At 38.9% G+C, this 27,510-nt stretch overlaps 1 protein-coding gene across 1 annotated transcript in view; it reads left to right on the top strand.

Moving 5' to 3' along the window:
* The window catches only part of gabbr2 (gamma-aminobutyric acid (GABA) B receptor, 2), a 911,705-nt gene that overhangs the window by 817,405 nt on the left and 66,790 nt on the right, over positions 1 to 27,510 (top strand). The window contains exons 14-15 of the mRNA XM_028818131.2: positions 19,018 to 19,128; positions 26,752 to 26,976. Of these exons, the coding sequence (XP_028673964.1) occupies positions 19,018 to 19,128; positions 26,752 to 26,976 (336 nt within the window). The remainder of the gene's footprint in view (positions 1 to 19,017; positions 19,129 to 26,751; positions 26,977 to 27,510) is intronic.

Here is a 27,510-nt window from a genome sequence, read left to right as displayed (position 1 = left end):
TTGATTGTCATAGCAAACGCTAGTCTCATGGTAAACTGTAAACATTTTAATACGAATGGCATATCACGATCTTCTTTGGTGTGTAATGTTATTCGCGGAATATATACTGTACATCACCTTTCTTTTTGCCTGTTAAAATTTGCATCGCTTCTCCGTGATCATCAATATACACCTGACTGAATTGTGTATTCTTTGAAATTTAACTTGTCGTTGCTTTAACTGTTCCAGGACCACAGATTCTCATAGCGTATGGTCCATTATTGTGTAAATCCACGTTTTGTGCATTGAATGATGCAAATGCGAAAAGACTTTGTCCTGCTATTTTTTCAATTACACCTGGTTCTGATAATTAATCTCCTTTTGTTTGCGGTAATGCAATCTTTTCTTTGATACTGTAGCGACTGACATGATAAAGTGTCACAAAAGATTTACTTGAACAATCGCTGACTTCCTAACCCCAAAAACAACTTTCTAGCACCCTCTCCAACACCCCCCCTTACCGCATCAATCAATACCCCGCTATCAGTCTTCCGTGCTATACTCTGCCCTCCCTCAATCGGACCTAACAGTCACTTAAAACCAAAAAGCTCTCAACCTGGCTGGGACGCTACAATACTTTCGAATTTTACTGCTTTCATATTCTGTACCTTTGTCTGCATGTGTATCGCACCGTTTGTTTGAGCCTTTCGAATTCCACTGCTTTCATAATCTCTTATCTGCTTTTTTTTCTCTCCAATGCCTTTGGGTCTCTATTCTCCGTATTGTCCTTATGCGCTTTATATGTGCTGAGAGCACATGATCTGTGTGTACTACACAACTGAGTGTTTTTTGATGGGTGAGCTCTTATATGATATCTTTTGTAAGTAGGGTGTGTCTTGCAAGAATCTGATGTTCCACGTCCCCGTGAGACGGCCCTGGGATAATCTCTTGGCACCAAGTCTCATGTTTACGGTCCCTGCGAGAGCTCCGTGGCAAGTCTCTATTTTCTTGCGTGTCTTTTAAATGTCTTCCGAGAACTTCCGAGAAGATCACGTATCGTAGCCTTGCTTTTGCTTTCCAGAATTTTTTTTTTATTATATATATATATATATATATATATATATACAGGGCGAGTCAAATATATGTTAGCACTAACTACTGCTATGTATATACTTATATACAATTTTTGTGGACAATTTATGTGCCACATATGGTGCATGTGCTGAACATGATAGTGAACAGGTTGAGACATTTCTGTAAATCATCTTGCACATATGAATTATGTTTTGTGAATAAATCATTCCCGCCATTCAAATGTTACCATAATTTTGACTCACCCTGTATATCTCAATAAAGGACCTTGTGGAGTGTAAGCTATTATGCACAGTGTAAATAAAAATTTATTCAGTAATACATTTACACTAAACCAGCTTCACAACTGCATTATCCGTAGATTATAATAAGTAAATAATTTACTAGATGACCATACCCCCCCCCTCCCCGGTGACAGGGACAATCCCGATTTAATGCTATGCATCCTGAGGAATAACTGAAAAATATCAAAATGTCTTAAGTAGCTTGTTAAAACTATTTAATAAAGTTTTTAGTGGTCACAATACATTTACAATGGTACATAAGAAGCACAAAGGGGAACCCTGCTTGATTTGGAACTTGTGTTAAATTTGAACAGCCTTTCGAGAAGGGCCAAGAAGCACACAAAAACAGACAGTATACTGCCATTTATTTGCTTCCACTTCAAGCACTGTGTACAATCCTGGGCATTTACTTGTGAAAATGTTTTGGGTTTTTTTCCCATGCCCTGATCCTTCTCTGATGACGATGAGAGCCATTAAACAAATGAGGCTTTATGTGTGGGCATACATGCTACACAAGAGTCCCCGGTGTAGGACTTTGAAGATCTGGACACCCTATAATCTATCATCAGAGTGCCACATTAACCAGGTATCCATAATGGTCAGTGGCTGAAACAAAGTTTTCCTTTCACTCTGTTATTCCCTAACATTTGCCATAACTGAATAGCTTTAAAAGCCCTATTTCATGTAAATTACAATGGCCAGACATGATCAAGCAAAGAAGGAATTCATTACAATTTATTTTTTTAATTAAGATATGTTAATTGGCATGTCAGTGTGTGTAAATACAGTTTGTGTGTGTGTGTGTATGTGTGTGTGTGTGTGAGTGTGGTCCCTGTGATGAACGAGAGTCCCATCCAGTGCTGTTTTCAGACTTTTGCCCAATCCTGGCAGGATAGCCTATGGCCCCAACAACCCTGAAATGAACTGAGAAGATTGTAGAGCCTACCTATTGAACTCAGTCCATCGAGCCCATTGAACACACCTAAATATTACGCCATGTGTACATTCTGTAACTTGTCTAAAGTAGTTTTTACTCACACAAGTATTATTGTGCCTTCCTTTGTAATACGTCTACTTGCAGTCACTCATCAGTGGGATACCGACTTTCTCTTTGGTACTGATGTATTAAAAAAAGTTAGTAACATTGACATTTTTGGCTTTTTGAAATTGACCTGGTACTAAAATATTGGTTCTTGTGACACCCTTGGTTTGTATCTGTGACATGTTGAATATTGAAATAAACTGATTTGACAAACACACAACTTGCGAGCTTATTACGAACATATATATATAATGTGATGTTGAATATCAGATAAACGTGTTAATGAATGACAAATGCAAATGATTTGTGAATTGCATGTCAGTAACTTCCAGGGGCTTAGGTGGGTTCAAATGAAGCAGGCCTCATGCAGCCCTTGAGCCACAAGTTGATAACCCCTGGCCTAAATACTGCCATACTGTACGTAAAATATCTTACATGTATTGTGTTTCAGCCAAAAAGTTTTTATCCTGGGAACGACGTATACATTAATTAGTGATTTGCACAGTAGAGTATTATTGAAAAATATACTACATCAAGAAAAGTAAATACATTTTTGTAAAAGGCTGAATGTAATGCCAGAAATTAATATAAAAGGCCAAACTCATTTTTTCCACTGAAACACAGAAGACCATCTGTGATAAGACTAATAAACGTGAATTATCTAGGAGGAATTATCAAAGAACTCAGTCAAAATAATGAAGTATAGACTGACGCACTGCATTAAGAGAAGAGAATCTGTGGACGAAGGTTCGAGGCAAACAGCAGGGAGACCGCAAATGTAGAGTAAAAAGCAATTTCTTTATTCTTGGTGAGCACAGAGTCTGTGCAGAGCCTGTCAGCTTGTCACTAACAGTATCACATCACAGCCCGCCCTTCCTCTTTTCACAGCAGGCTTTTATATTCTTTCAATCACGTACGCAAAGCTTATCTTATATTTGCAGTTCACAAGCAGCCCTTCCTTACTGGTGGAGTAACTTATTTTTCTCTAACTAAGACAGGGTGCGATTTCCCAAAAGCTGACCCACCCTTCGTTTATTTTTTTTATTTATCTTGCAGCTATTTTCTACACCTAGGCTCTAATGCTTAATAACCTTTAACTTTCCTTCATCACATACCTTAACAATCTTAATACATTCATATGATTAACACAAAGAACTCTTATACTTGCAAATACATATACATATACATTTTTCTTAGCATCAGCTGGTTTGCATAACATATTTTCCATCCACCCAAATGCACACAGATAGTAATCATCAAGGCGATTTAGACTTGTTTATCTAAGTACAAAATATTCATTGCACTAAGGCATAGTCACGAAATCTTCTTCCCCTCCCTTGGACTAGGTCAAAAGGCCCTCAGCCCAAGATTCTTTGTTCAACTATTATTTAATATATTGATTCAAATTTTTATTATTACACAAATCCAAAGTAGAAACCACAGAAGATGATTTTTTTCTTTTCCTTTAGGATATGGAAACAAGTTTTTTTTTTTTTTTTAATATCTCAAGTGTTTTTTTTTTTTTAATAGAATGAGGTTGATGTAGAGCAGCTGCCTCAAGACATCTGCTCATATTTTCTCCACAGCAGCTCATTACAGTGGGAAGTTACGGGACTCGATTTTTTTTTCTTGTGTGCCAGGTCACCTTATCACAAGATTTCCCCATAGTGTTCATCAAAATGACTTGCAGACTGAAGATACCAGAGTTCTTAGCGCCAGCTAGACTTTAAGTCCGTATAGACACTTCTAACAATATGTCTTGATATCTGTCAGTAAAAGAGTTTAGTTGAATTGCTAGAATAGCTTCTGGCAGTTTGTGCAGTGACAGCATTTTTATTGTTAGGGAAAAACAGTTTTTTAAAGATGAAAGGACAGCTAGTGAAAATCACCAATATGGGCAAGTCATGTTTTTGTATAACTGAGATTCTGATTCTGATATATGTATTCATTAACTCAAGAGACAATAATTCTTTTCATGGATATTAAGAAATGAATCAGTAAATAAAACATTGTGAACAATAACATTATAAGAGAAAACAACTTAATTAGAAATATTCTGTTTTAATATTCTGCTGGCTCCTCTTCATTTTCCTGTTAATTCAGTTTAGGTTTGCTGAGGAATCACTCGGAGGAAGGCAGTTTTCACTTCTTTGCATATTTTTATTTACAAATTACTGGATAACAATATTTTTCAAGTTTTGCTTCTGAAATTTTGTTTGGTGATTATCGTAAGGTTTCAAACTAAACACAAATAAAATTTCAGATTCAGGTATCACATAGGAATTTATTTAGAAAAATGAAATGAACTTTAATTGAATTTAGTGTGTTTAATCACTTAATGATGGTGACACATTGCATTAGATCAACTGAGCTAAAAAGTTTTTGTTGCTATTTTCGTTTGTACTCAGGATCTGAGGTTTCTTGTTTCAGTGTCCAACAATAGTCGGCCAGGACTGATGAATTCCACTTGCCTTGATACCATTTTTCCATTGTTGTCATTTCCTTCTGTAACCTTTCACCATGTTCAGTATTTAATGTACCAAAATTAGCATGGAAGAAATCCAAGCGTTGTAGTGGTTATCTGTCACAGAGCGGGTGAGGACTGACACAGAGAGAGAGTTCAGGTGACATGACCAGGAAAATGCACCTTTCAGAGTGTACTCTATGCGTTTGATTTTAGGAAGGCTATCATCGAAAAGACCTTTAGGTCAATGAGTACTATAGGGAATGCAATTGGAGCAGGTAGGGTTAGAAGGCTTTGCATCATTTTCTGGGTAGTCAGACTTTCAAGGGTGCAGGACATTCTATGAGCCATATCCCCAGAAAAACGACAAGTAGACTTAGTCTATGGGTCATTTCCTCCTAGCATGACCCATTTTGCAGATTAAACTGATGGGACTACATGCTTTAAAGAAAGACTTAAATGTGTGCCCCATTTTATGTGGCGATAGAAATTAGTATTATTTGGTGGAGGAGAGCGTGGCCAGATCTCCCATCAGGGTGTCTTTGGTGTACACACTGGTGCCCTGCTTGCAAATTGGCCTTCACATATGCAAGAGACAGAGAATAGCAGAAAGTCTGAGTGCGGGCACTAACAGCAATCCGCCATCTAGCAAACACCCCCAGCCCTCTTTGATCTTCACAATTATAAACCTATCCAGTTAGACCTAAATTAAAAGTTTTTAAAAGATAAATATGAATCCTGGTTGGTTGAAATCGGTGGGGCACAATCAGAACAGGTTATCTAATATATCATTTTTATGAGATTGCACATTTGGGTGTTTTTCCTTGCCATAAAAGAGAAAAAAAAAACCCACATGGATGATTATTTAAAATGAGTCCAGTGGGGCATCAAAAAGAAAAATCTAAAAAAGAGATAAACGTAAAAGATCCTGTTCTTTTGAAAACTACCTGACATTAATAAATAAATGAAAATGATGATTTGATCAAGCCGTAAATGCTTTATTTGAGATTAATGAGAACAGAGGGCTGATATCACCTTTACCGGCAGCTTTAGCAGTGATGTGCGGTCCAGGTCTGTGAAGTCCCATAACACTGACATAAACGTGAATGTCTCTGTGGTAGACAGCAAGGCCACTACAGGAGATGAGAACCAGTCATTCAGCCCATAGCACTCCAAAAACACATCACGTTGAGATTTAATGGTCCTAAAGTCCTACTCTCAAACGTGCTATCTACTCGTAGTATTATTCAATGTGTCTGTGGTTCTCATTGATGAAGAAAAGCTTTCTAATATTTATGCGAAATCCGCCCTTAGCAAGTATGCCCCCATCTTCTTGTTGAGCTCATTTTGAAACAAAAGTATCAATCCACTGTACTAATTCCTTTCATAATTTTACACTCTTTAATCATGTTGCCTCTTAATCTCCATTTGCTTAAACTGAAAAGGTTCACTTCCTTCACTCTCCTCTCATAGCTTATACCTCTTAGCCTGGTCACTTTTCTCTGAACTTTCTCTAGTGCTGCAATGTCTTGCCTACCCCAAGGGAAAGATCCCCTTTCCAAACTTTTAATTGGTTTGAGATATGAGACGTATGAGCAATGTAAGTTACATATCACAGCATTGGCCATTTAAAAATGTTTTATTGATGCTGTAAACTGCATCATCAGAAGAAAATCGATTTCTCACATTTCTGTTGAGAATTGGAGTGTGTGGCATAAGGAAATTACAACCGCATCAGCAGTAAACGGCTCTTTACCTACAGGAGAGGAAGACTTTCTTTTTTCTTATGAGATCTGTTTTAAATCAGGATTTGATGGGCTTTTTTCCTAAGATTGCAGCTGTTAAAAGTCTTCTACCAGTCAACCACATGGACATTTAAACAGTTTCATGACTTCATAGTTCATTGGAATTAAGTATAACTATGACATGTGTAATATCTTCATACTCATGTTTGATCTTAAATTAATGCTAATATTATGATGAATCTTTCTGGGTCTGTTTTCAGAAGGGGATGTTTCTGTTATTGTATCTCTGAAAAAAAAAATTAATTATACATATTAATGAAGCTGATTCCAGGTATGCTTTCTTGGGGAAAATGCTATGGGTTTTATGATGTGCAACGTGTGGGTTTGCTTCTCCTCTTTTTGTATTTCACAAATGGAAGTGGTGGCATCACTCCTGAAGATTTTATAGCCAGTCATTGTTCGAAATGCATGAGCCTTGATTTTTGACTAACTTTAGAATATATAAGAATACATTTCAAATTTACAAATGCAAGATCAGTATTTCTATCTTTATTGTGCATTTCTGGTATTCTATATTTCCTAGTTTTTAGAAATGTATTGCAACTGTATATAACTGATTTTGCTATTACTAAATTGTCAAATATTTTATTGGTAATGTGTCTGCTATTATGGTAATTTATGCAGAAAATGTGTAGCCCCTTTTCGAGTGGACACATGCTGAAACTCAGCCTCTGAAGTTCACAAATTCTGAATATTTCTGTTTGGTGAGTGTTCTGTAATAGCTAGGCTTTGAATTAAATGTGTTAAGATAAGCTGCCTAGCCTCTGAGATTTTGTTCTTAAACACGCTAAGGAATGGTGCTTAGCATCTGAGGTTGCATTTGAAATATTACTTATGTAACACATGCTAAGATAGCTACTTAGCTGCTGAGGTTTTATTATAGAACACATGCTAGTTAAACAGACTTAACCTCAGAGGTTACAGATAAAAAGCGACTATTAGACCAAACGGAATAAATTAGAGTCAGATTAATTGTCCACGCTCCTATTCCATTATTGATTGGAGAATGTGAGGCTGCAGTGGAAATAGATGAGTTGAAACTTAACATCTGACTAAACACATGACGCAGTAAAAACACCTACACACTCATCAATTAGTTGTTTACATGCATTGCAATGTAATGAACAGACAAAGAAGGTGAAGTGTAACTGATATAAAGTTTTGAATTTTTTTCTTTTTCAGTCATATTATTGACATACAAGATGTTCATAATATCGCAGTGTGTGGTGGTGAGGTCAGGTGAGGTGAGGGGGGCCTTTTGAGCTTTAACACTTTGAGGTCAGTGTAGGTCTTAATCTGGTCTTAGGGGTGAACCTATAAAATGAGTGACATCCCTAAAACATTCTACACTAGTCAACCATTTGACCTCCCATGGAGCTTACAAGCGAGGCTATCCATAATGAGCTTGCTTTGTAGATTTGCAGGGCTTCTGTTCTTACAGACTGGTTGCATCACCCCTGTGGTATGCACATCAAGGATAAATAAGATAAAACCTGAAAATTAATTTACAAGTCTACTTTTCATTTTGCAATAACTTGTGAAGAAAAACAAAGAATGAACAAAGCTGTTAAAATGAGTCATTGATTCAACTGATCAGTGGCAATGAGATTTCACTTTGTCACCCTTGCTTTGTAAGTTAACACTGCAGTAAGAACAGCAAATTGTTTTAAGCATTTTAAATAAGTGTCTTCAGATGGTTAGATAATTTACTGTAGACAAATTACAATCTTTGGACAGCATATTGGTTATTAGTGCTACCTCACAGCATGGCCAGGGCTGTCTGGGTGTAGTTTGCACATTCTCAGTGTGTCTGCATAGATTTTCCTCATGGTCATCCAAATGACATGCCAAGGGTTAGCTGGGTACTCTAACACGGCACATGACTTTGTGCTGTGTGTGTGTGTGTAGATGTGCACTGTAATGCCAGGCTTAATTATTGTCTTGTACCCGATGCATCCCCTCTCCACCCTGAACTTGATAAAGTGAGTTCAATAATGGCTACTTATATAATGATGAAATGACCCAACATGCACTTGTGTCAAGATCTCAACATACACATTTCATCCAGCCTGAACTCTTTCCTACACTATGGATGAACTCTGTGAGCATAATGTACTGATATTTTAATTGATAAAAGTGGTGCTTTTCCCTTATTTTTCTGCTTTGATTATGTAGTGGATTACTGCAACGGGAAACACCCTCTGTGTCAGTTCTGCTGGAATAGTAAACGTTATCAATAACAACTCATACACTGAGCCATATATAACATTTACGATAGATTATGAACCCAGGTAATCTAGCACATTTGTTCTTGAGGACCATCAACCTCAAAAATAGTTGCTCCAATAAATGATTTACTTTTAAAACATTTATTAAATGCTTTTAATAGCATTTCCCCAACACCATTAACACAGCAATTTTAAATTAAAGTGATTTTGCTATGACATCAATCTAGTCATGAGTATGAAATTACTTGCTTCTGCACAAACTGTTAATATCAATGGATATGCTGGTCGACATAACAATTAATTCATTGGAAAGAGTTTTCTATACTTGTCTTTAATAACTTTCATTTGTTATTCACACACATATATGCTATCAAATAATGATGCCATGCATTCTACACACTTGCAGAGCCATGGAAACAAATCCAACGTAATATAGCGGTCTATAGAAACCAATCCAAGAAACTTTGGTAAACTTATTTTTTAGTTTACAGTTTTACCAGAGCTCAAGTACTTTCATCTGCAAGACGACCAGAACATTGTCCACATTAACAAGACATGGGGATGAACAAATTGCAAAATCTGTCTCGTGAATCCTGAATGTGAGATTCAAATTCATGATGACGGATGGCACCCAAAGCTGCATACGTGGCAAAGTCCTAATTTCTATTTCTGTTTAAACACCGTTCCTTAAAATTGGGAAAATGAACAAGTTTTGCTTTGTTGTAACTGACTCTGATTATGCAGAATTTCAAAGAATAGAGAAAAAAAAAATGAACAGCGCTGTACCAGAACTGAACACTGAACTTCCCTTCAGACTTGATGAGGAATCATCTAAAAAACACATACATTACCCGAAGGCACGGGTAGCGTGCTGCTGCTGCTGCTGCCATTAAGTGCATTTTACTCCTCACCTCATCAAACATACAGGTTAAAGCGCAGAAATAATCCATTTTGGCCAATACTTCCATCTTTCAGGTTTGTAAACAGCACCCTTTATACTGATTTGTGCACAACCCCAGACTCACACCTGAGGGTCTGCTTTCATGGATGCCACTGCCAACTAAATCAATTACTGGAAAAATCAGTCAGTCCTGCTGAATCTCTTTAAAAATGCACATGCTGAATAATATGTGGATATTAAAAAAGGTAAAAGGACTTGAAAATGAATAAAGTATTTCATTTGTATAATGGGCCATTCATCAGGACAGCCTTTACTTCCATGCAGTCTTTGGTGGTCTTCAGTTCTATGTCAATATCACTCCTGAATGACATGTCTTGCCATCAATTTCTTGTCTTGTAGTTCTCTGGATGAAAACAAAATTGAACTGCTTACTCTGTCACACAGTGTTACGTTCAGCTAAGGAAGTTCATTTGATAACTGGTGGTCCTATAGATATAGACCACCTAGGTGCTATTGCGGAGTGGGAATTTCTAAACCTTTCTGATGATTGTCAGTCTTATTTTGATTCAAAACACCTTCTTTAAAATGTTTTGGTTTTTGTAAACACTTGCTGCCTGAAAGTAATAATTGCTTTTCATTTATTCCATTTTTAGAATAGGTTTATCTTACTTGTTTAATGTTGAGAATATTTTGTCTGTTGCAAAGGGTTGGCACCCTGCCCAGGATTGGTTCCTGCCTTGTGCCCTGTGTTGGCTGGGATTGGCTCCAGCAGACCCCTGTGACCCTGTGTTCGGATTCAGCGGGTTGGAAAATGGATGGATGGATGGAAATTCAAATATTGCATGTTATTTTTGTATATTTCACTGTAACTTTAAAGACAATGAGCGGAATTGCTGGTCAAGGTGGTAGAGCACCTCGAGTAATGGCTGGCCAGCTGATATCTTTGGACCAGGGCCGGATTAAGAGCTTTGGGGGCCCGTAGCACATTTCAAATTTGGGGGTCCTTTTGGTCTGCATCATCTGAAGTTTAGATTCTGAACAGTTCAAACCAGACTAAATAATTTTTTTACTCTTGATTATAATAAGAATCTTATAATATTTATGTGAATTTTATGTGTTGGGCCCCTAAAGTTTTGTTGTGTAAGAAATTTACAGTTTAAAAATGTAAAGATAATATTTTTAAAGACCAGTTTTTCAATGCTACACTTTTTCATTAAATATTGGGTCCACCATTTGGGGGCCCCCGAAATTGCGGGGCCCGTAGCATATGCTACATGTGCCTATTGGTTAATCCGGCACTGCTTTGGACTTATTTTAGCCTTACGTTAGTGTCCTCTCGTCCCACCCTGCATTGCCACCTTCACCGTCTTTACTGGATGAGACATTGCGGAGCCTAAATGTTCATTACAGGGTGGGATTTTGCTGCAGGTCTCTGCATCCTCACAACCTTCTTGGCAATACCTTAGCAATGACAAATGATTTGATACAGCTTGACCGAGTATGAATAAGCCATTCATGGCATGCCAAAAATGTTAGCAGAGGCAGCAGCTAATGGCTTCCTGTCACCTTTACACCAGCCAGAAGAGTTTCAGAGAGAACAGCTAAAATCATTAAACTGCTATCGACCACTGCTTTGACTTCAATAATGAGATAGTGTTACATTCGACATCTCGATGTTTCATTACGGAAGCTTAAAATTAATTATCTTTATAATTAATGAATCAAAAAATCCTCCAGGTTTATCTTCGGTAAATTCAACACTTTACTGTAGTTATCCTTTCAGTTTTTCAGTTTTTTTCCTTCCAAATTTAATGATGACTTTGTTTTCATCTGGAAATTTAATTAAAGGAAGTTACACTAAGAGAATCAGAAAGCTAAATGACACAAGGGTCAGCTCTTTCACCTCTTGCTCTTTGAGAATATTTCACATTTGTGTTTAGGAGTAAGGATAATGCATATGCAGCCAGCGTCTTAAATCATTTCTGACTCGAGGCCATACTGAATGACTTTGTGTATTAGGACAATTTAGAGCAATGGGCTATTTATGGCTTAGTTAAATAAGTACAACCTAATTTTATTAATAGCTATAAACAACAGTTTCACGCAGATAATTTTATTGTAACAGTGTTCGACATGTGAGCCCATTGTTGTGCAGATATGGCACCACTTTGTACATAATGGCCATTCTATCTGCCAGGCTACAGAAACCTCCATTAGTTCAGTTAAGGTGACTGTGTATCGGGATGTGAGATCGAGAGCTGGGGTCCAATGCCCATTTGAATAAGACTAAGAGCTATTGTGAGTATCAGGAGTGTAATCAGTCAGTATTACACCAATTTTTTTTTTAATTGAATATTATATAAATAAAATATTAAAACACATTTTTACAGTTTGTGGTGGGCTGGCGCCCTGCCCAGGGTCTGTTTCCTGCCTTGCACCCTGTGTTGGCTGGGATTGGCTCCAGCAGACCCCCATGACCCTATAGTTAGGATATAGCGGGTTGGATAATGGATGGATGGATTTTTACAGCTTTGGACTTCAAATCTTGAGGTTGTGGGTTCAAATACTACTATTGCTACAGTGTGACCATGAGCAAGTCACTTCACCTGGAAAAGCAAAAGAAATGTAACCAAATGTTGCAAATTGCCTTGGATAAAGACGTCAGCCAAATAATAAGTAATATAAAATAATAATAATACATTTAAGTAGTTATATTACTGTATGGATACGTTTTTCCAAAAAAAAGCTGACATTTAAAAAAATTAAATTACAGTGCCTTGAAAAAGTGTTTATTGCAGAAATATGCAAAAATTGAGGAAATCGGGAAGGAAGAAAACACATTTTCATGGCATCATATGTTTAAATACTAAAATAAATTCAGTTATATTTTATCACCTTGGACGTTTTCACATTTTACTGTAATACAACATTAAATCACAGTGAATGTAATTTTACTTTTTTGACACTGATTAACAGAATGAGACTCTTTAATGTCAGAGTGAAAACAGATCTCTGCCAATCGATGTAAACTGATTACAAATATAAAACACATGTAATCACCCCCTTTAACTCAGTGTTTAGTAGATGTACTGTATTTAGTAGTATTTTGGCAGCCATACCATCCTTGAGTCTTTGTGCACACATCTCTCTCCATCATCTTTGCATATCTGGACACTGCCATTTTTCTCCATTCTTCTTTACAAAACTGCTCACATTCTGTCAGGTTGCATGGGGATCGTGAGTGAGCAGCCTTTTTCATGTCCAGCCACAAGGGCGGAGTGGTGGCTGAGGCTAAGGATCTGCGCTGGTATCCAGGAGGTTGCCGGTTCGAATCCCCATTGCTGCCAAAAAGAGATACTACTCTGCTGGGCCCTTGAGCAAGACCCTTAACCTGTAATTGCTCCAGGGGCGCTGTACAATGGCTGATCCTGCGCTCTGACCCCAAGGGGTATGCGAAAACTAACAAATCCCTAATACAAGAAATTGTATAAGGCGAAATAAAAAACAAACAAAAAAATTCTCAGTTGGATTGAGATGGTGCCAGTATTTACTGTATCAAGTGTTTAATAGTAGGAATACGGTCTTAGCTGGCTCAAAATTCTCAGACTGACTGAAATTTAGGCCTACTCATACGAGTACGAGTAATAACGTTATCGGTTTTCTAATTCAGGAATCTACTCCTAACTTCCCCAGGATTTAGGAGAGCTTGTGAGCTTTCCTAACCTGCTAGCAGCTGACAGAGGATGGCTTTCAGGCATATTCCTGGAAAGGCAGAATGCTTTGGAAACACTGGACAACAATGAACTTGTAAAAAGATATTAGCTTCACAGAGATAGAATAATATTCATAAAAAATCTTGTATGTCCCCTGATTGCTCCATATATGCAAAGAAGCCATGCACTGTCAGCCAAAATGAAAGGGTTGGTAGCTTTACATTTTTTGGTCACAAGGAAAATGCAGCTTTACAATAGTGATGGGGTTCATTTTTGCAGTGACTATGGCCCTTACAAAGGGTGCTTCTTATATTGAGAATGATATAAAGGATTCACAAGTAGTACCTAATTATGTTTAATTATGGTCAAATGACTGTCACCTTAGTGTCATTTGTGATTGTCATTTGTGTAGCGTTTGGAGCTTCCAAAGCACAGAGGTTTAAATACTTCCACAAACACTAACTTCTGTGTTTTTCATCTTCAGTTAAATATCTGCAGAAAATGGTTTATTTTGACTTTGGAAATGTATTGTTACAGCATAAGAGTTCACATTAAAAGTACTGAATGGATAAATATGTGTACAAATCTTTTGTCATGCAGAAAATTATGATGACGATCAAGGGGATTGAATATCTTTGCATGCCACTGTATGTGAATCAAAAGCAATATCACACTATCAACACATAGGTGGTCATGAATGCATATGTACAGTATTATTCTTGATGTTGCCGCAAAGTGGCCATGTTCAATGCATGACTCTATAGAACTCCATGAGAGGGGCATAAACCTTTTATTTGAATGTAATTACATCCCCTTTGGATGGCATCTTCTTGGAGATGAGGGATACCCCCAGAAAAGATGGCTGATGACTCCATTTCCAACCGCAACAGCCGTTGATCTGCTTTCGTACTTTTAATATTACTATTATTATTATTATCTTTTGTGTTTTAGCCTTAGCATTTGTATCAGAAAACTTCAAAAAGTCATCGTGATTTCCCAAGGAAACTACAAAACTCGGGCGGCACGGTGGCACAGTGGTAGTGCATGTTCTCCCCATGTCTGCGTGGGTTTCCTTCGGGTGCTTTGGTTTCCTGCCACAGTCCAAAGACATGCAGGTTAGGTGCATTGGCGATCCTAAATTGTCCCTAGTGTGTGCTTGGTGTGTGTGTGTGTGCGTGTGTGGGTGTGTGTGTGTGTGTGTGTGTGTGTGTGTGCCCTGTGGTGGGCTAGCACCCTGCCTGGGGTTTGTTCCTGCCTTACGCCCTGTGCTGGCTGGGATTGGCTCCAGCAGACCCCCGTGACCCTGTGTTAGGATATAGCGGGTTGGAAAATGACTGACTGACTGACTACAAAACTCCTTCATGATGTCCATTTTGCTGCTCGGAATTCTGTAAAATCATGACGTTATTCATTTTCAAATGTGAATTACTACTCCTCATTGGGAATGGGTGTAGGACACTTCCTAACTATTTCTCATGTCCTACTCTGTGGTAGAACAAATTCTTATTCTAGTAAAGCTTTCAGACTTCCACCCTGAAAAAAAAAGCATTTACAACATCTATATATATAAAAGTCAATGTACAGTATGTGTGTTTGTGTGTGTATGTATGCATGTTCCAGTATCACTTCCAAATGGCTGGAGCCAATTTTCATGAAACTTGGTACACATGTTTCTTAATGGTCGACTAAAAATACTGTAAGGTGAAATCAGCCCTAACCCACCCCCTTCTGTGTAGGTTTGGGGGTGATCTTGCGGTCTTGTATGCATGTTATCATCCAGTTGACACTTGAAACGACCACCAGAGGGCGAACTGGAGGTGACTGCTAGCATTTTTTATGTTTGAGCACCACCGCGCCCCTGTTGCTTTTGAAATTTAATAGAGTTGGCCAGTTCCTAGCGTCAACTGGATGGTAACATACAGTGCATCCGGAAAGCATTTACAGCACATCACTTATTCCACATTTTGTTATGTTACAGCCTTATTCCAAAATGGATTAAATTCATTTTTTTTCCTCAGAATTGTACACACAACACCCCATAATGACAACGTGAAAAAAGTTTACTTGAGGTTTTTGCAAATTTATTAAAAATAAAAAAATTGAGAAAGCACATGTACATAAGTATTCACAGCCTTTGCCATGAAGCTCTAAATTGAGCTGAGATGCATCCTGTTTCCTCTGATCATCCTTGAGATGTTTCTGCAGCTTAATTGGAGTCCACCTGTGGTAAATTCAGTTGACTGGACATGATTTGGAAAGGCACACACCTGACTATATAAGGTCCCACAGTTGACAGTTCATGTCAGAGCACAAACCAAGCATGAAGTCAAAGGAATTGTCTGTAGACCTCCGAGACAGGATTTTCTCAAGGCACAAATCTGGGGAAGGTTACAGAAAAATTTCTGCTGCTTTGAAGGTCCCAATGAGCACAGTGGCCTCCATCATCCATAAGTGGAAGAAGTTCAAAACCACCAGGACTCTTCCTAGAGCTGGCTGGCTATCTAAACTGAGCGATCGGGAGAGAAAGGCCTTAGTGAGGGAGGTGACCAAGAACCCGATGGTCACTCTGTCAGAGCTCCAGAGGTCCTCTGTGGAGAGAGGAGAACCTTCCAGAAGGACAACCATCTCTGCAGCAATCCACCAATCATGCCTATATGGTAGAGTGGCCAGACAGAAGCCAGTCCTTAGTAAAAGGCAAATGGCAACCCGCCTGGAGTTTGCCAAAAGGCACCTGAAGGACTCTCAGACCATGAGAAAGAAAATACTCTGGTCTGATGAGACAAAGATTGAACTCTTTGGTGTGAATGCCAGGCGTCACGTTTGGAGGAAACCAGGCACTGCTCATCACCAGGCCAATACCATCCCTACAGTGAAGCATGGTGGTGGCAGCATCATGCTGTGGGGATGTTTTTCAGCGGCAGGAAGTGGGAGACTAGTCAGGATAAAGGGAAAGATGACTGCAGTAATGGACAGAGACATCCTGGATGAAAACCTGCTCCAGAGCACTCTTGACCTCAGACTGGGGCGGCGGTTCATCTTTCAGCAGGACATCGACCCTAAGCACACAGCCAAGATATCAAAGGAGTGGCTTCAGGACAACTCTGTGAATGTCCTTGAGTGGCCCAGCCAGAGCCCAGACTTGAACATCTCTGGAGAGATCTTAAAATGGCTGTGCACCGACGCTTCCCATCCAACCTGATGGAGCTTGAGAGGTGTTGCAAAGAGGAATGGGCCAAACTGGCCAAGGATAAGTGTGCCAAGCTTGTGGCATCATATTCAAAAAAGACTTGAGGCTGTAATTGCTGCCAAAGGTGCATCGACAAAGTATTGAGCAAAGGCTGTGAATACTTATGTACATGGGATTTCTCAGTTTTTTTATTTTTAATAAATTTGCAAAAACCTCAAGTAAACTTTTTTCACGTTGTCATTATGGGGTGTTGTGTGTAGAATTCTGAGGAAAAAAATGAATTTAACCCATTTTGGAATAAGACTGTATAATAACAAAATGTGATGCGCTGTGAATATTTTCCGGATGCACTGTACACACAAGATCCCAAGACAAGCACATTAGTGAGTCTTCATTGTTTGTTAATTTACTTTTATTTTTAAAGTTGTGGTTTTTTTTTTCAATTATATTTTTCACAAACAATAAAAAAAAAAAAAGAAAACATTTTATTTTCCTCCCAGGCAACGCTGAGAATTTCAGCTAGTTTACGATAAAACCAAAGCTGCTCACCTTCCAGAAACACATACAGTCATATGAAAAAGTTTGTGAACCCCACTTAATTCTTTGGATTTTTGTTTATCATTGGCTGAGCTTTCAAAGTAGCAACTTACTTTTAATATACAGTATGACATGCCTTATGGAAACAGTAGTATTTCAGCAGTGACATTAAGTTTATTGGACTAACAGAAAATATGCAATATGTATCATAACAAAATTAGACAGGTGCATAAATTTGGGCACCCCAACAGAAATATTACATCAATACTTAGTTGATCCTCCTTTTGCAAATATAACAGCTTCTAGACGCTGTCCTCCTATAGCCTTTGATGTGTGTCTGGATTCTGGATGGAGGTATTTTTGACCATTCTTCCATACAAAATCTCTCCAGTTCAGTTAAATTTGATGGCTACCGAGCATGGACAGCCTACTTCAAATCATCCCATTGATTTTCGATGGGTCATTGTCTTGTTGGAATATCCAACCCCTGCATAACTTCAACTTTGTGACTGATGCTTGAACATTATCCTGAAGAATTTGTTGATATTGGGTTGAATTCATCTGACCCTCGACTTTAACAAGGGCCCCAGTCCCTGAACTAGCCACACAGCCCCACAGCATGATGGAACCTCCACCAAATTTGACAGTAGGTAGCAGGTGTTTTTCTTGGAATGCGGTGTTCTTATTCCGCCATGCAAAGCGCTTTTTGTTATAACCAAATAACTCAATTTTTGTCTCATCAGTCCAAAGCACTTTGTTCCAGAATGAACCTGGCTCATCTAAATGAGCATTTGCATATAACAAGTGACTCTGTTTGTGGCGTGAGTACAGAAAGGGCTTCTTTCTCATCACCCTGCCATACAGATGTTCTTTGTGCAAATTGCACTGAATTGTAGAATGATGTACAGATACACCATCTGCAGCAAGATGTTCTTGCAGGTCTGTGGAGGTGATCTGTGGGTTGTCTGTAACCATTCTCACAATCCTGCGCATATGCCGCTCCTGTATTTTTCTTGGCCTGCTGGGTTTAACAGCAACTGTGCCTGTGGCCTCCATTTCCTGATTACATTCCTTACAGTTGAAACTGACAGTTTAAACCTCTGAGATAGCTTTTTGTAGCCTTCCCCTAAACCAGGAGACTGAGCAATCTTTGTTTTCAGATCTTTTGAGAGTTGCTTTGAGGATCCCATGCTGTCACTCTTCAGAGGAGAGTCAAAGGGAAGCACAACTTGCAATTGACCACCTTAAATACCTTTTCTCGTGTTTTTGGACACACCTGTCTATGAAGTTCAAGGCTTAATAAGCTGATCCAACCAATTTGGTATTGAAAGTAATCAGCATTGAGCAGCTACATGCATTCAAATCAGCAAAATTACAAGGGGTCCCACATTTTTGCACAGCCAGTTTTTCACATTTGATTTAATTTCATATAACTAAATACTGCTTCACTAAAAATCTTTGTTCGGAAAACACCGCAGTACTCAGATGTTCCTAGGAAATGAAAGACATACCACTGTTATCTTTTTTGTTGAAAGTAGAGTAAATTATTATGCAGGCTGAGAGGGGTTCCCAAACTTTTTCATATGACTGTATGTTATTCCCTCATGCCTTCTACTAAAGCTAAAACAACACTATCTTGAAGCTACACTTATTATGAACTAATTAGATGACGTTACAGGAATTTTCTTAACATCCTCTCAAAAAGAAAAAAACAAACAGTGGGTTTTAGTAAAATTACATAAATATATGATCCTTTCTTGATTAGTTTTTATATTTATCTTTCAGGCGGATCCAGAAGGCAGAGACATTGCAATCCGCCCTTTTCTGGAACACTGTGAAAATACGCACATGACAATATGGCTTGGCATAGTCTATGCCTACAAAGGGCTACTCATGGTAAGTGGTTTAATTTTTTGGTACACTGTATTAATCCCTGAGGGGATATTGTCTTTTCACATGACCTTTGTATCTCAGATGCTGTCACTTTCAAGAGATCTACATGGATTCACTTTATGTTTCATAGTCCACTGAGCCCCCCCCCCCCCCACACACACACTTCTTTTAAGTATATGGGCATTGATAATTTACTTTTTCTTCACATTATATTTTCCAAGTACAAACTTATTTGTATAAGCTTTAAGGAATCACTGTCCTCCTGGAATTCTCTTTCCTTGACATTCCATGCCAGACTAGCTATTATTAAATTGAACATAGTTTGTCACATTACCTTTTGAGCTGTCATGCTTCTTTTATTGCCTCCCCTACTTAAGCTGTCGAGCCTGAGACGTGACATATTGGGTGGAGGGTTGTCCTTGCCGGACTTTGACTATATCATTGGTCTTATGTCTTCTACCCGATTTGAACTGGCTTACAGCCCTGTGAATTGCCCTACATAATTTTCCTATTGAGCCAATTATTGTAGTCCTATGGTCTCTTTAATCTAAACTAGGTTATTTAATTTCATATGCCCTGAATATTTGGTGGGCGGCATGGTGGCGCAGTGGGTAGCGCTGCTGCCTCACAGTTGGGAGACCTGGGGACCTGGGTTCGCTTCCCGGGTCCTCCCTGTGTGGAGTTTGCATGTTCTCCCCGTGTCTGCGTGGGTTTCCTCCGGGCGCTCCGGTTTCCTCCCACAGTCCAAAGACATGCAGGTTAGGTGGATTGGCGATTCTAAATTGGCCCTAGTGTGTGCTTGGTATGTGTGTGTGTGTTTGTGTGTGTCTTGCAGTGGGTTGGCACCCTGCCCGGGATTGGTTCCTGCCTTGTGCCCTGTGTTGGCTGGGATTGGCTCCAGCAGACCCCCGTAACCCTGTGTTCGGATTCAGCGGGATGGATGGATGGATGGATGAATATTTGGTGCAAAATTGAAAAGGTCCATGTCCCTCAAAGCACTCGCACGTCCTAGTCTTTAATAATCCAGCCTTATGCATCAGATCAGTGGCAACCTTCTGTCTTTGGGCCTCTTGAGTTATCCCAACCTTCAAGGGATATTTATGATGACCACAGGCTATGTATGTTTTAATCTATTATGTCCAATTTTGCTATTTCTGTCTATATCTTTTTCTTCTGTCTTCAACGTATATCTGTTTTTAAGGCTTGTAATGTTTCCTTATGCTCTGGACTGTAAGGATTATGAATCCTCTGTCCCTACCATTGCTAACTGGCAGTTAATGGAACAGTCAATTTGGGCCCAGTGCCCTGTGACCCTTGCTGCCACTTTGCTCCTCACACTCGTCTCTCTCCCTCTGGTGTGTCCATGCAATGCTGACCCCTGTAATTTCTGTTTCAGGTGTTCAGAGATAAGGGTGAGGGGTGATCACCAGTTATTGTTGTTCTTTTTATTTTTTCTTATTATCTTCAGTTTTAGCTTTATTACTGGATATTTTTTTTACGAATTCTATATGTTTTCTTAATTAAACTTCCATACAAATGTGGTAACAAAAATACATTTACAAGCAGTATATATAGTTTTGGACAAAATTTGTAAGAATGAGTAAAAATCAGAAATTGATACCTGTACAGTATATTTATCCTAATAACTTCTACCATACTCCCTTCTTGAGAGCAAACATTTGTGGTGACCTTCATATTTGTGAATTTCTGCTAAATGCCACCACAAGGATTGCTGTCAAAAAACAAACATGGGGGTGTTGCTGAAAAGGCAAATGACTGTGCATCAGATTTAAAACGAGAAAAAAGTCTAAGCCAATACATCTAGATCTTATTAAAGTGCTTGCAAAAATTGCCTTTAGAGAATATCCACAATCTTGAATGACGGAATCGTTTCAGTATTTTCAGTTTAGTAATATTGTCAGACAGTTTAAATAATGTCATGCTGATGACGTCACATAGCATGACATGCAGGACCGCGCTCCCTAGTAACAAAGTTACAAAATGGAAAACAAGACAGTGTTACAGTAATGTCAATCATAACAAACCCCAAATCATAACATAAAGAGAAAATAAAAGTGAAAATTAATTATCCACATTTGCAAACAGCAAAAAAAAATTAGCAAAATGTATTAAGCCAAGTGAAAATGAGTGAAACACAAGCTAACATAACAAATGTAACCTGATTGTATTTTTGTTTAGTATTTTATTATTTTTGTCATTCTATATTTGAATATTAATAAAAACTTTTCCCCGGGCAGCACAGTGGCACAGTGGGTAGCGCTGCTGCCTCGTAGTTAGGATTGCCTTACCTGGTCCTCCCTGCGTGGAGTTTGCATGTTCTCCCCGTGTCTGTGTGTGTTTCCTCCGGGTGCTCCGGTTTCCTCCCACAGTCCAAAGACATGCAGGTTAGAATCTAAATTGTCCCCAGTGTGTGCTTGGTGTGTGTGTGTGTGTGTCTGCACACCCTGCGGTGGGCTGGTGCCCTGCCCGGGGTTTGTTTCCTGCCTTGCGCCCTGTGTTGGCTGGGATTGGCTCCAGCAGACCCCCGTGACCCTGTAGATAGGATATAGCAGGTTAGATAATGGATGGATGGAACTTTTCCCCCCTTAATTTTCATCTGGATCTGTTTTCTGAGAAATCTACAGGTCTGTAAGGGGTGTAGTATGTTTTCAAACCATTATGGAGTAATAACTGTTGCTTTTCATTACTAGAAAGCTTTTAAAAACCTCTCCAAAAAACTATTTTTTCTGAATTTTATGTTTCACTATTGCATAATCACAGGCAAAAAAGTTTTTGGTGTAAATTATACACAACTTTTTGTGAAACCATATTTGAAGCAAAACTTTAATATACTCATCTGTTTGACTTTGGCAGAAGACGCTTTCCTGCCCTCTTACTTCTTGTTTGTTCTAAGGGGAATTCAAACCACACATAATTATAGAAAATGTACAAAAGGTGGAATAATATTACAGGTGCCAAAGGCTTGGTGATAACAGAAAATAAAAAAAAGAACAAAAACTCTCGCATGACAGCAAATCCAATGAAGGAAAATGTCCTCTGGGCCACATGCTTTTGCATAAAGAGAATGGCTGACTGATAGGTTGTTGTTTATCAATATCTGACTCTGTCTAAGCAGACAAACATCACTCACACAAGATTGACCAAGCAAGTTTAGAAGACTTTTAAAAAGCAATTCTAAGGTTTAGCGCTCTGGTCTCATTAAGTGGATTTGCTCTTAATTAAAATTGAATATAAAAAAATGTAACTCTGAAATCCGGTTATGGCTATGTCTCTTCCATGTGCAGTGATGCCATGTCCTGTAAACACCTCACCAAAAACTGAACACCATAAATAGCACGTCACATACCTTTAACACCAATAGACATAAATAGCTACAAGTAATGTATAACAATGAACAAGTGTAGTCACACTGCACCTAAACCCTTTATGATTATGCTGTTCTAAAATAATAGATCTTTAAATGCGTTTTACATAATTACAAACAAATAATCTTCTCTTAGTAATTCTGCCACCACCTACATTCATTGATGCTTGGAAGACCTGATTCTTCCATAAATAAAAGGAGTAAACCAATTCATGCAGAATTTCTGCATAACCTCCTGACCCGAAGTTAAACTTAAACAATCAGAGTAATATTCAGTGTAGCCGAGTATCTAGGCTGGAGAGGGATGATGGAGCTCAAGGACAGTGTTTCTTCTTCCTAGCATTAGTCTCATGTGATTGCAGGCTCCGTTCATCTGCAGCGTCTCCTCCATTTGGCATGATCCAGGGCGATTTTCATGTCCTCCTTGATCTGGTCCATCCAATTATTTTTTTGGTCTCCCTCGCGGACGTCTGCCTTGAGGGCTCAGGCGCAGTGCCGTTCTGGTCACTGAGTTCTCAAAACCGCGGGCGACATGCCCAAACCATCGTAGCCTTGCCTCACGCATCTTTTCCATGATTGGTGCAACTCCCAGCCTTTTCCGGATGTTAGTGTTCGTGATATGGTCCCATTTCGTCAGACTCAAGGACAGTGTTTCAATTAATAAATATTGGGATAGCCCTGCCAATGGCTATTAGTGATGAACGAACCCCACTGAAGTCTGTTGAAAACTTGGAAGTGTTTGGAAATTTTGGCAAAATGCATTGAAGTCAATGATAATGGAGAAGCTGAACTGGTTTTGTGTGGATTATGAAGGCTGTAATAGGAGCGCTATATAGCGCCCGACCCGGCACAGACTCAGGCAGAGGCACGTACTTAATAAACAGTCTTTTATTTCTTCTTCAGCCGTGGGGCACGCCTTCCCCGTGTCCCACAGGCCCAACACAGTCCCACAAGCACTTAAATAGCACACAAACCACACTTCTTCTCTCCACCTCAGCACCACCACTCCTCCTCAGGCTTAGTCCTCCTCCTCCCGACTCTGGCTCTCTCGAGTGATGGTGGCTGGCCCTTTTTATACCCCACCCAGAAGCGTTCCAGGTGCTTGGCCACCTGGTCCTAATTGCCCTTCCGGGTGGGGCTGAAGATATGACCAGCCAGGCTGCTGACTCCATGCAGCTCCCCCTGGCGGCCATCTAAGCCCCCAACCAGGCTGTGGAGGACCCCATGTCCCATGGAGCCATGCGCCAGGCTGGGGAATCATCATCCGCCAGGGAGGCTGCCACCAAGCGTCCCGGGGGAGGTATTGAGCTGCCCGTGGTGGCTCCCCCGGAACAGATGTAGCAGAGGCGTCCCTGCCGGGCATGGAACCCGGCTGTCCTTTACAAGGCGTAATGGTCTGGACTGATTATTGTGGCTAAAAATGTGACCTGAGATGTGAGGCAGCAGTGATAATCACTGCACCACCATGCCACCCTGAGATAAACTTATACTCCGAGTCCTTTACGTCTCTCTGCATTTCCCAAGCTCCTATCACTACAACTAACTAAGTCTCACAGAGCCAGTGATGCAAGGGACCAACATTATATAGTGACAGTCCCTGTCCTTGTCACTACCTGATCTGTTCTACATAACACGGAGTATAACATGCTTAATTGAACAGTGAAGACACAAAGTGAAATGAATCTATACAGAACGGTATTTTCATATAATATTCTCATTATGGTCAGATAATTTATTTATGAAATGAAAATACTGCAAAATTTAGCGTTAATAGGAATTACTGTACATAGGAACGCTTTAAAATCACTTCACTTTTTTTTGTCTGGCACCTCTTGACTTACCAGCACAAGAAAATAACCACATATGACATACTGTTCAACTTGTATTGCTCAACATCTTGTAAAACAAAACATCTTTTGGAGGTCTCCTCATCCCTATTTTTGGCCTCTAGATCTGAAAAATCCTTTAATTTTAGTCCATGTTTTACCATATTTTGTACAGGAAATTATACCCTTATAATAAAGAGTAAACCAATAGGTGTCTTCAGCAAAAAGGAAGGACCTGAAGCTGGTAATGCCAAGGGTTCACCCCCTCATGGAATGCAAGAGGTCAATGTTATTCCTTTTCACAAACCTTTGAAGGAATGGGCATTGGTAATAATTCGTAGACATGTAGAGTGTCTTTTTATGCTTTATCGAGGTTGTGGATTATGAATATGATAATGTTTTTAGAATTTTTGATTCTTTACCAGTGGTCCTAGGCGTGTAAGAGTCCCTCCTACATGGTGAAAAAATTTCAAATATAAGCATATGGGGTATCATTTTAAACTATGTTAAGATCAGTAATTACAAATATGGTATTATTTTTGATTTTTGATCCTATACTAGAGATATAGCCCTGTGTGGGCCTCAGTTATCCAGCCATTTTTCATGGTAGCTCCTAGTTGGTTTAACGAGCTGCCAACTTCCATCCGAACAAAGGACTACCTCAATGTGATTTAGAAGCAATGGAAAACCCTACCATTCTGTGAATATCTGATTACATCTTGCCTGAAGAAGAGGCCTGAGTTGCCTCGAAAGCTTGCATATTGTAATCTTTTTAGTTAGCCAATAAAAGGTGTCATTTTGCTTGGCTTTTCTCTACATTCATAATGGCTAACACGGTACAACACCCTAGTACTGTGAATATCTGTCAAATTGTTAAAGAATATTTTTTTGCTTTGTAGATATCTGTCATACAGTTAATTGATCATTTTTTGGTCATTCTAGCTTTATAGCTCGTCACCTGTGGTGATCAACATTTATAACCAGTCCTGCTACACTTGTTTAAAACAGCCACTGATGTTACTCAATTATGTTGACCTCCTTTGCAAGTTGGTTTGGATAATAAAGTTGGGCTTCCTTACTTGCTCACGTACTGTACGTCTTCCTGGTGCTGACTTCTGCTTTTCATTCCCTGCTCCACTGCTTCTCACCTTCCTTCATACTTTCTTTCTCAATGGGTGCAAGTTTACCCCGAGTAACATGTCTATTCCGGTGATCACCGTCGATCATAATTTCACCGACCCGTACCCAGTTGTTTCCATTCCCTGAGATTGCACTTGCCTCTTACTGCAAATGTCGTTTACAAAGAGATCCTTACATCCTAAACATGTGCATTTCTCATGCACAGCATTTACAATCATAAATTAAACTCTGTACAATCATCAAATTCACTCTCAATACTAGAATAAGCCTACAACAATTACATTGACAATCATGTTACGTTATTTTTAAAATGCTTCCTATTCTTTTTCATAACTTCTTTAACACCCTACTTTTCCGCTGCGAAGCGCAGGTATTTTGCTATGAAATTATAAATGTATCAGAAAGTGAAAAATTATAAATTTTTATTACAATCAAGAACATTTGGACTTTAAACGTTTAAAGTGGCACATACATTTTAATATTTCAAATATACTTGTTTGTTATGTATTTCATTAGTTACACTCAGTCAAATTGTTTTTTTAAATACACACGGAGTGCAAATCTGACTGGAGTACTAATCAGGTAGTGACATCAGGCATGTGTGTTTATGCTGTAAATTATTCAGGCGTGTGCGAAGAAGATCAGGCAATGCCGTTAAGTATGAGGTGGAGTACGCTTTTACAGTATGCTTGTGTGAACATTCTGCAAATGTAAAAGGCAAATCGGGCGGGTAGAGCAGATCAGGTAATGACTTCCCCAATCAACATGGCTGCTACAGCTCTGTGATGTCATGATGGTCTTATAAAGTATCATTGAATGCTGGGGAAAAAAAATTTTGTTTATGCCAGTCTTACTGCAAATTCTCAGGGTAAAATTTGGCGAACAAGGTCACTGGCGAACCCAACAAATTTGTTGTGAAACATTCCGGTGAATTTCGCCGATCAAGACTAGTTGCTAATGACACACATCGTCTTGTTTATTTTACAGTCCTGCTGCCTTCTTTTTAATTAACTGATTGCCAAATTTGTTTTGGCATTTTATTGAAAATGCCATTACCTTTTCTGCTTTTGAATGTTCATATGAAAAGTATATAATTTGTAGTTAGCATATGTTGCTTCTTTCTTCGGAACTTTATCAACATTTTTGAATTTCCTGTTATTTTAGAATTACCCTGCCTAAAGTAATCACAGTAGAAAAGTTAACTCTTGGAGCCATGTACATTTTCTTATGTGTTTAATAAAATTATATTTTTATGTGTCTTTCATTTTTCCCCAGCTGTTTGGATGTTTTTTAGCTTGGGAAACCCGCAATGTAAGTATCCCCGCGTTAAACGACAGCAAGTACATCGGGATGAGTGTATACAACGTGGGAATCATGTGCATCATTGGAGCTGCTGTCTCTTTCCTAACACGTGATCAGCCCAACGTGCAGTTCTGTATTGTAGCCCTGGTCATCATTTTCTGCAGCACTATAACCTTGTGCTTAGTGTTTGTGCCAAAGGTGAGTGGATTGTCCTTTTACCAAAAACATTTTTCATATACACTACAATCTTATTTTTCATCCTCTCTATACAACATTAGAACAATCTAGACGAGAACAAGCCATTCAGCCCAACAAAGCAGGCTAATCCTATCAATTTAATTCTTCTAAAATAACACTATGCCTAGTTTTGAAAGTCCCTAAATTCCTACTGTCTACCACAATACTTGGTAGCTTATTAAATGTGGCTATGGTTCTGTATGTAAGGAAAAACTTCATAATGTTTGTGCGACATTTACTCTTGTTCTTGATGAACTAATTTTAAAGTAACACTGTACTAATTTCCTCCATAATTTTAAACACTTCAATCATGTCTCCACTTAATCTCCTTTTGCGTGAACTGTAAAGGCTCAGCTCTTTTAATTTTTCCTCATAATTCAACCTCTGTAGCCCTGGAATCAGCCTAGTTGCTCTTCTCTGGACCTTTTCTTGCACTGATATGTCCTTTTTGTAGCCTGGAGACCACAACTGTATACAGTACTCAAGATGAGGCCT

Source organism: Erpetoichthys calabaricus, chromosome 13 (assembly GCF_900747795.2).
Source record: "Erpetoichthys calabaricus chromosome 13, fErpCal1.3, whole genome shotgun sequence".
NCBI lineage: Eukaryota > Metazoa > Chordata > Cladistia > Polypteriformes > Polypteridae > Erpetoichthys > Erpetoichthys calabaricus.
This window is presented reverse-complemented; position numbering and strand designations above follow the sequence as displayed.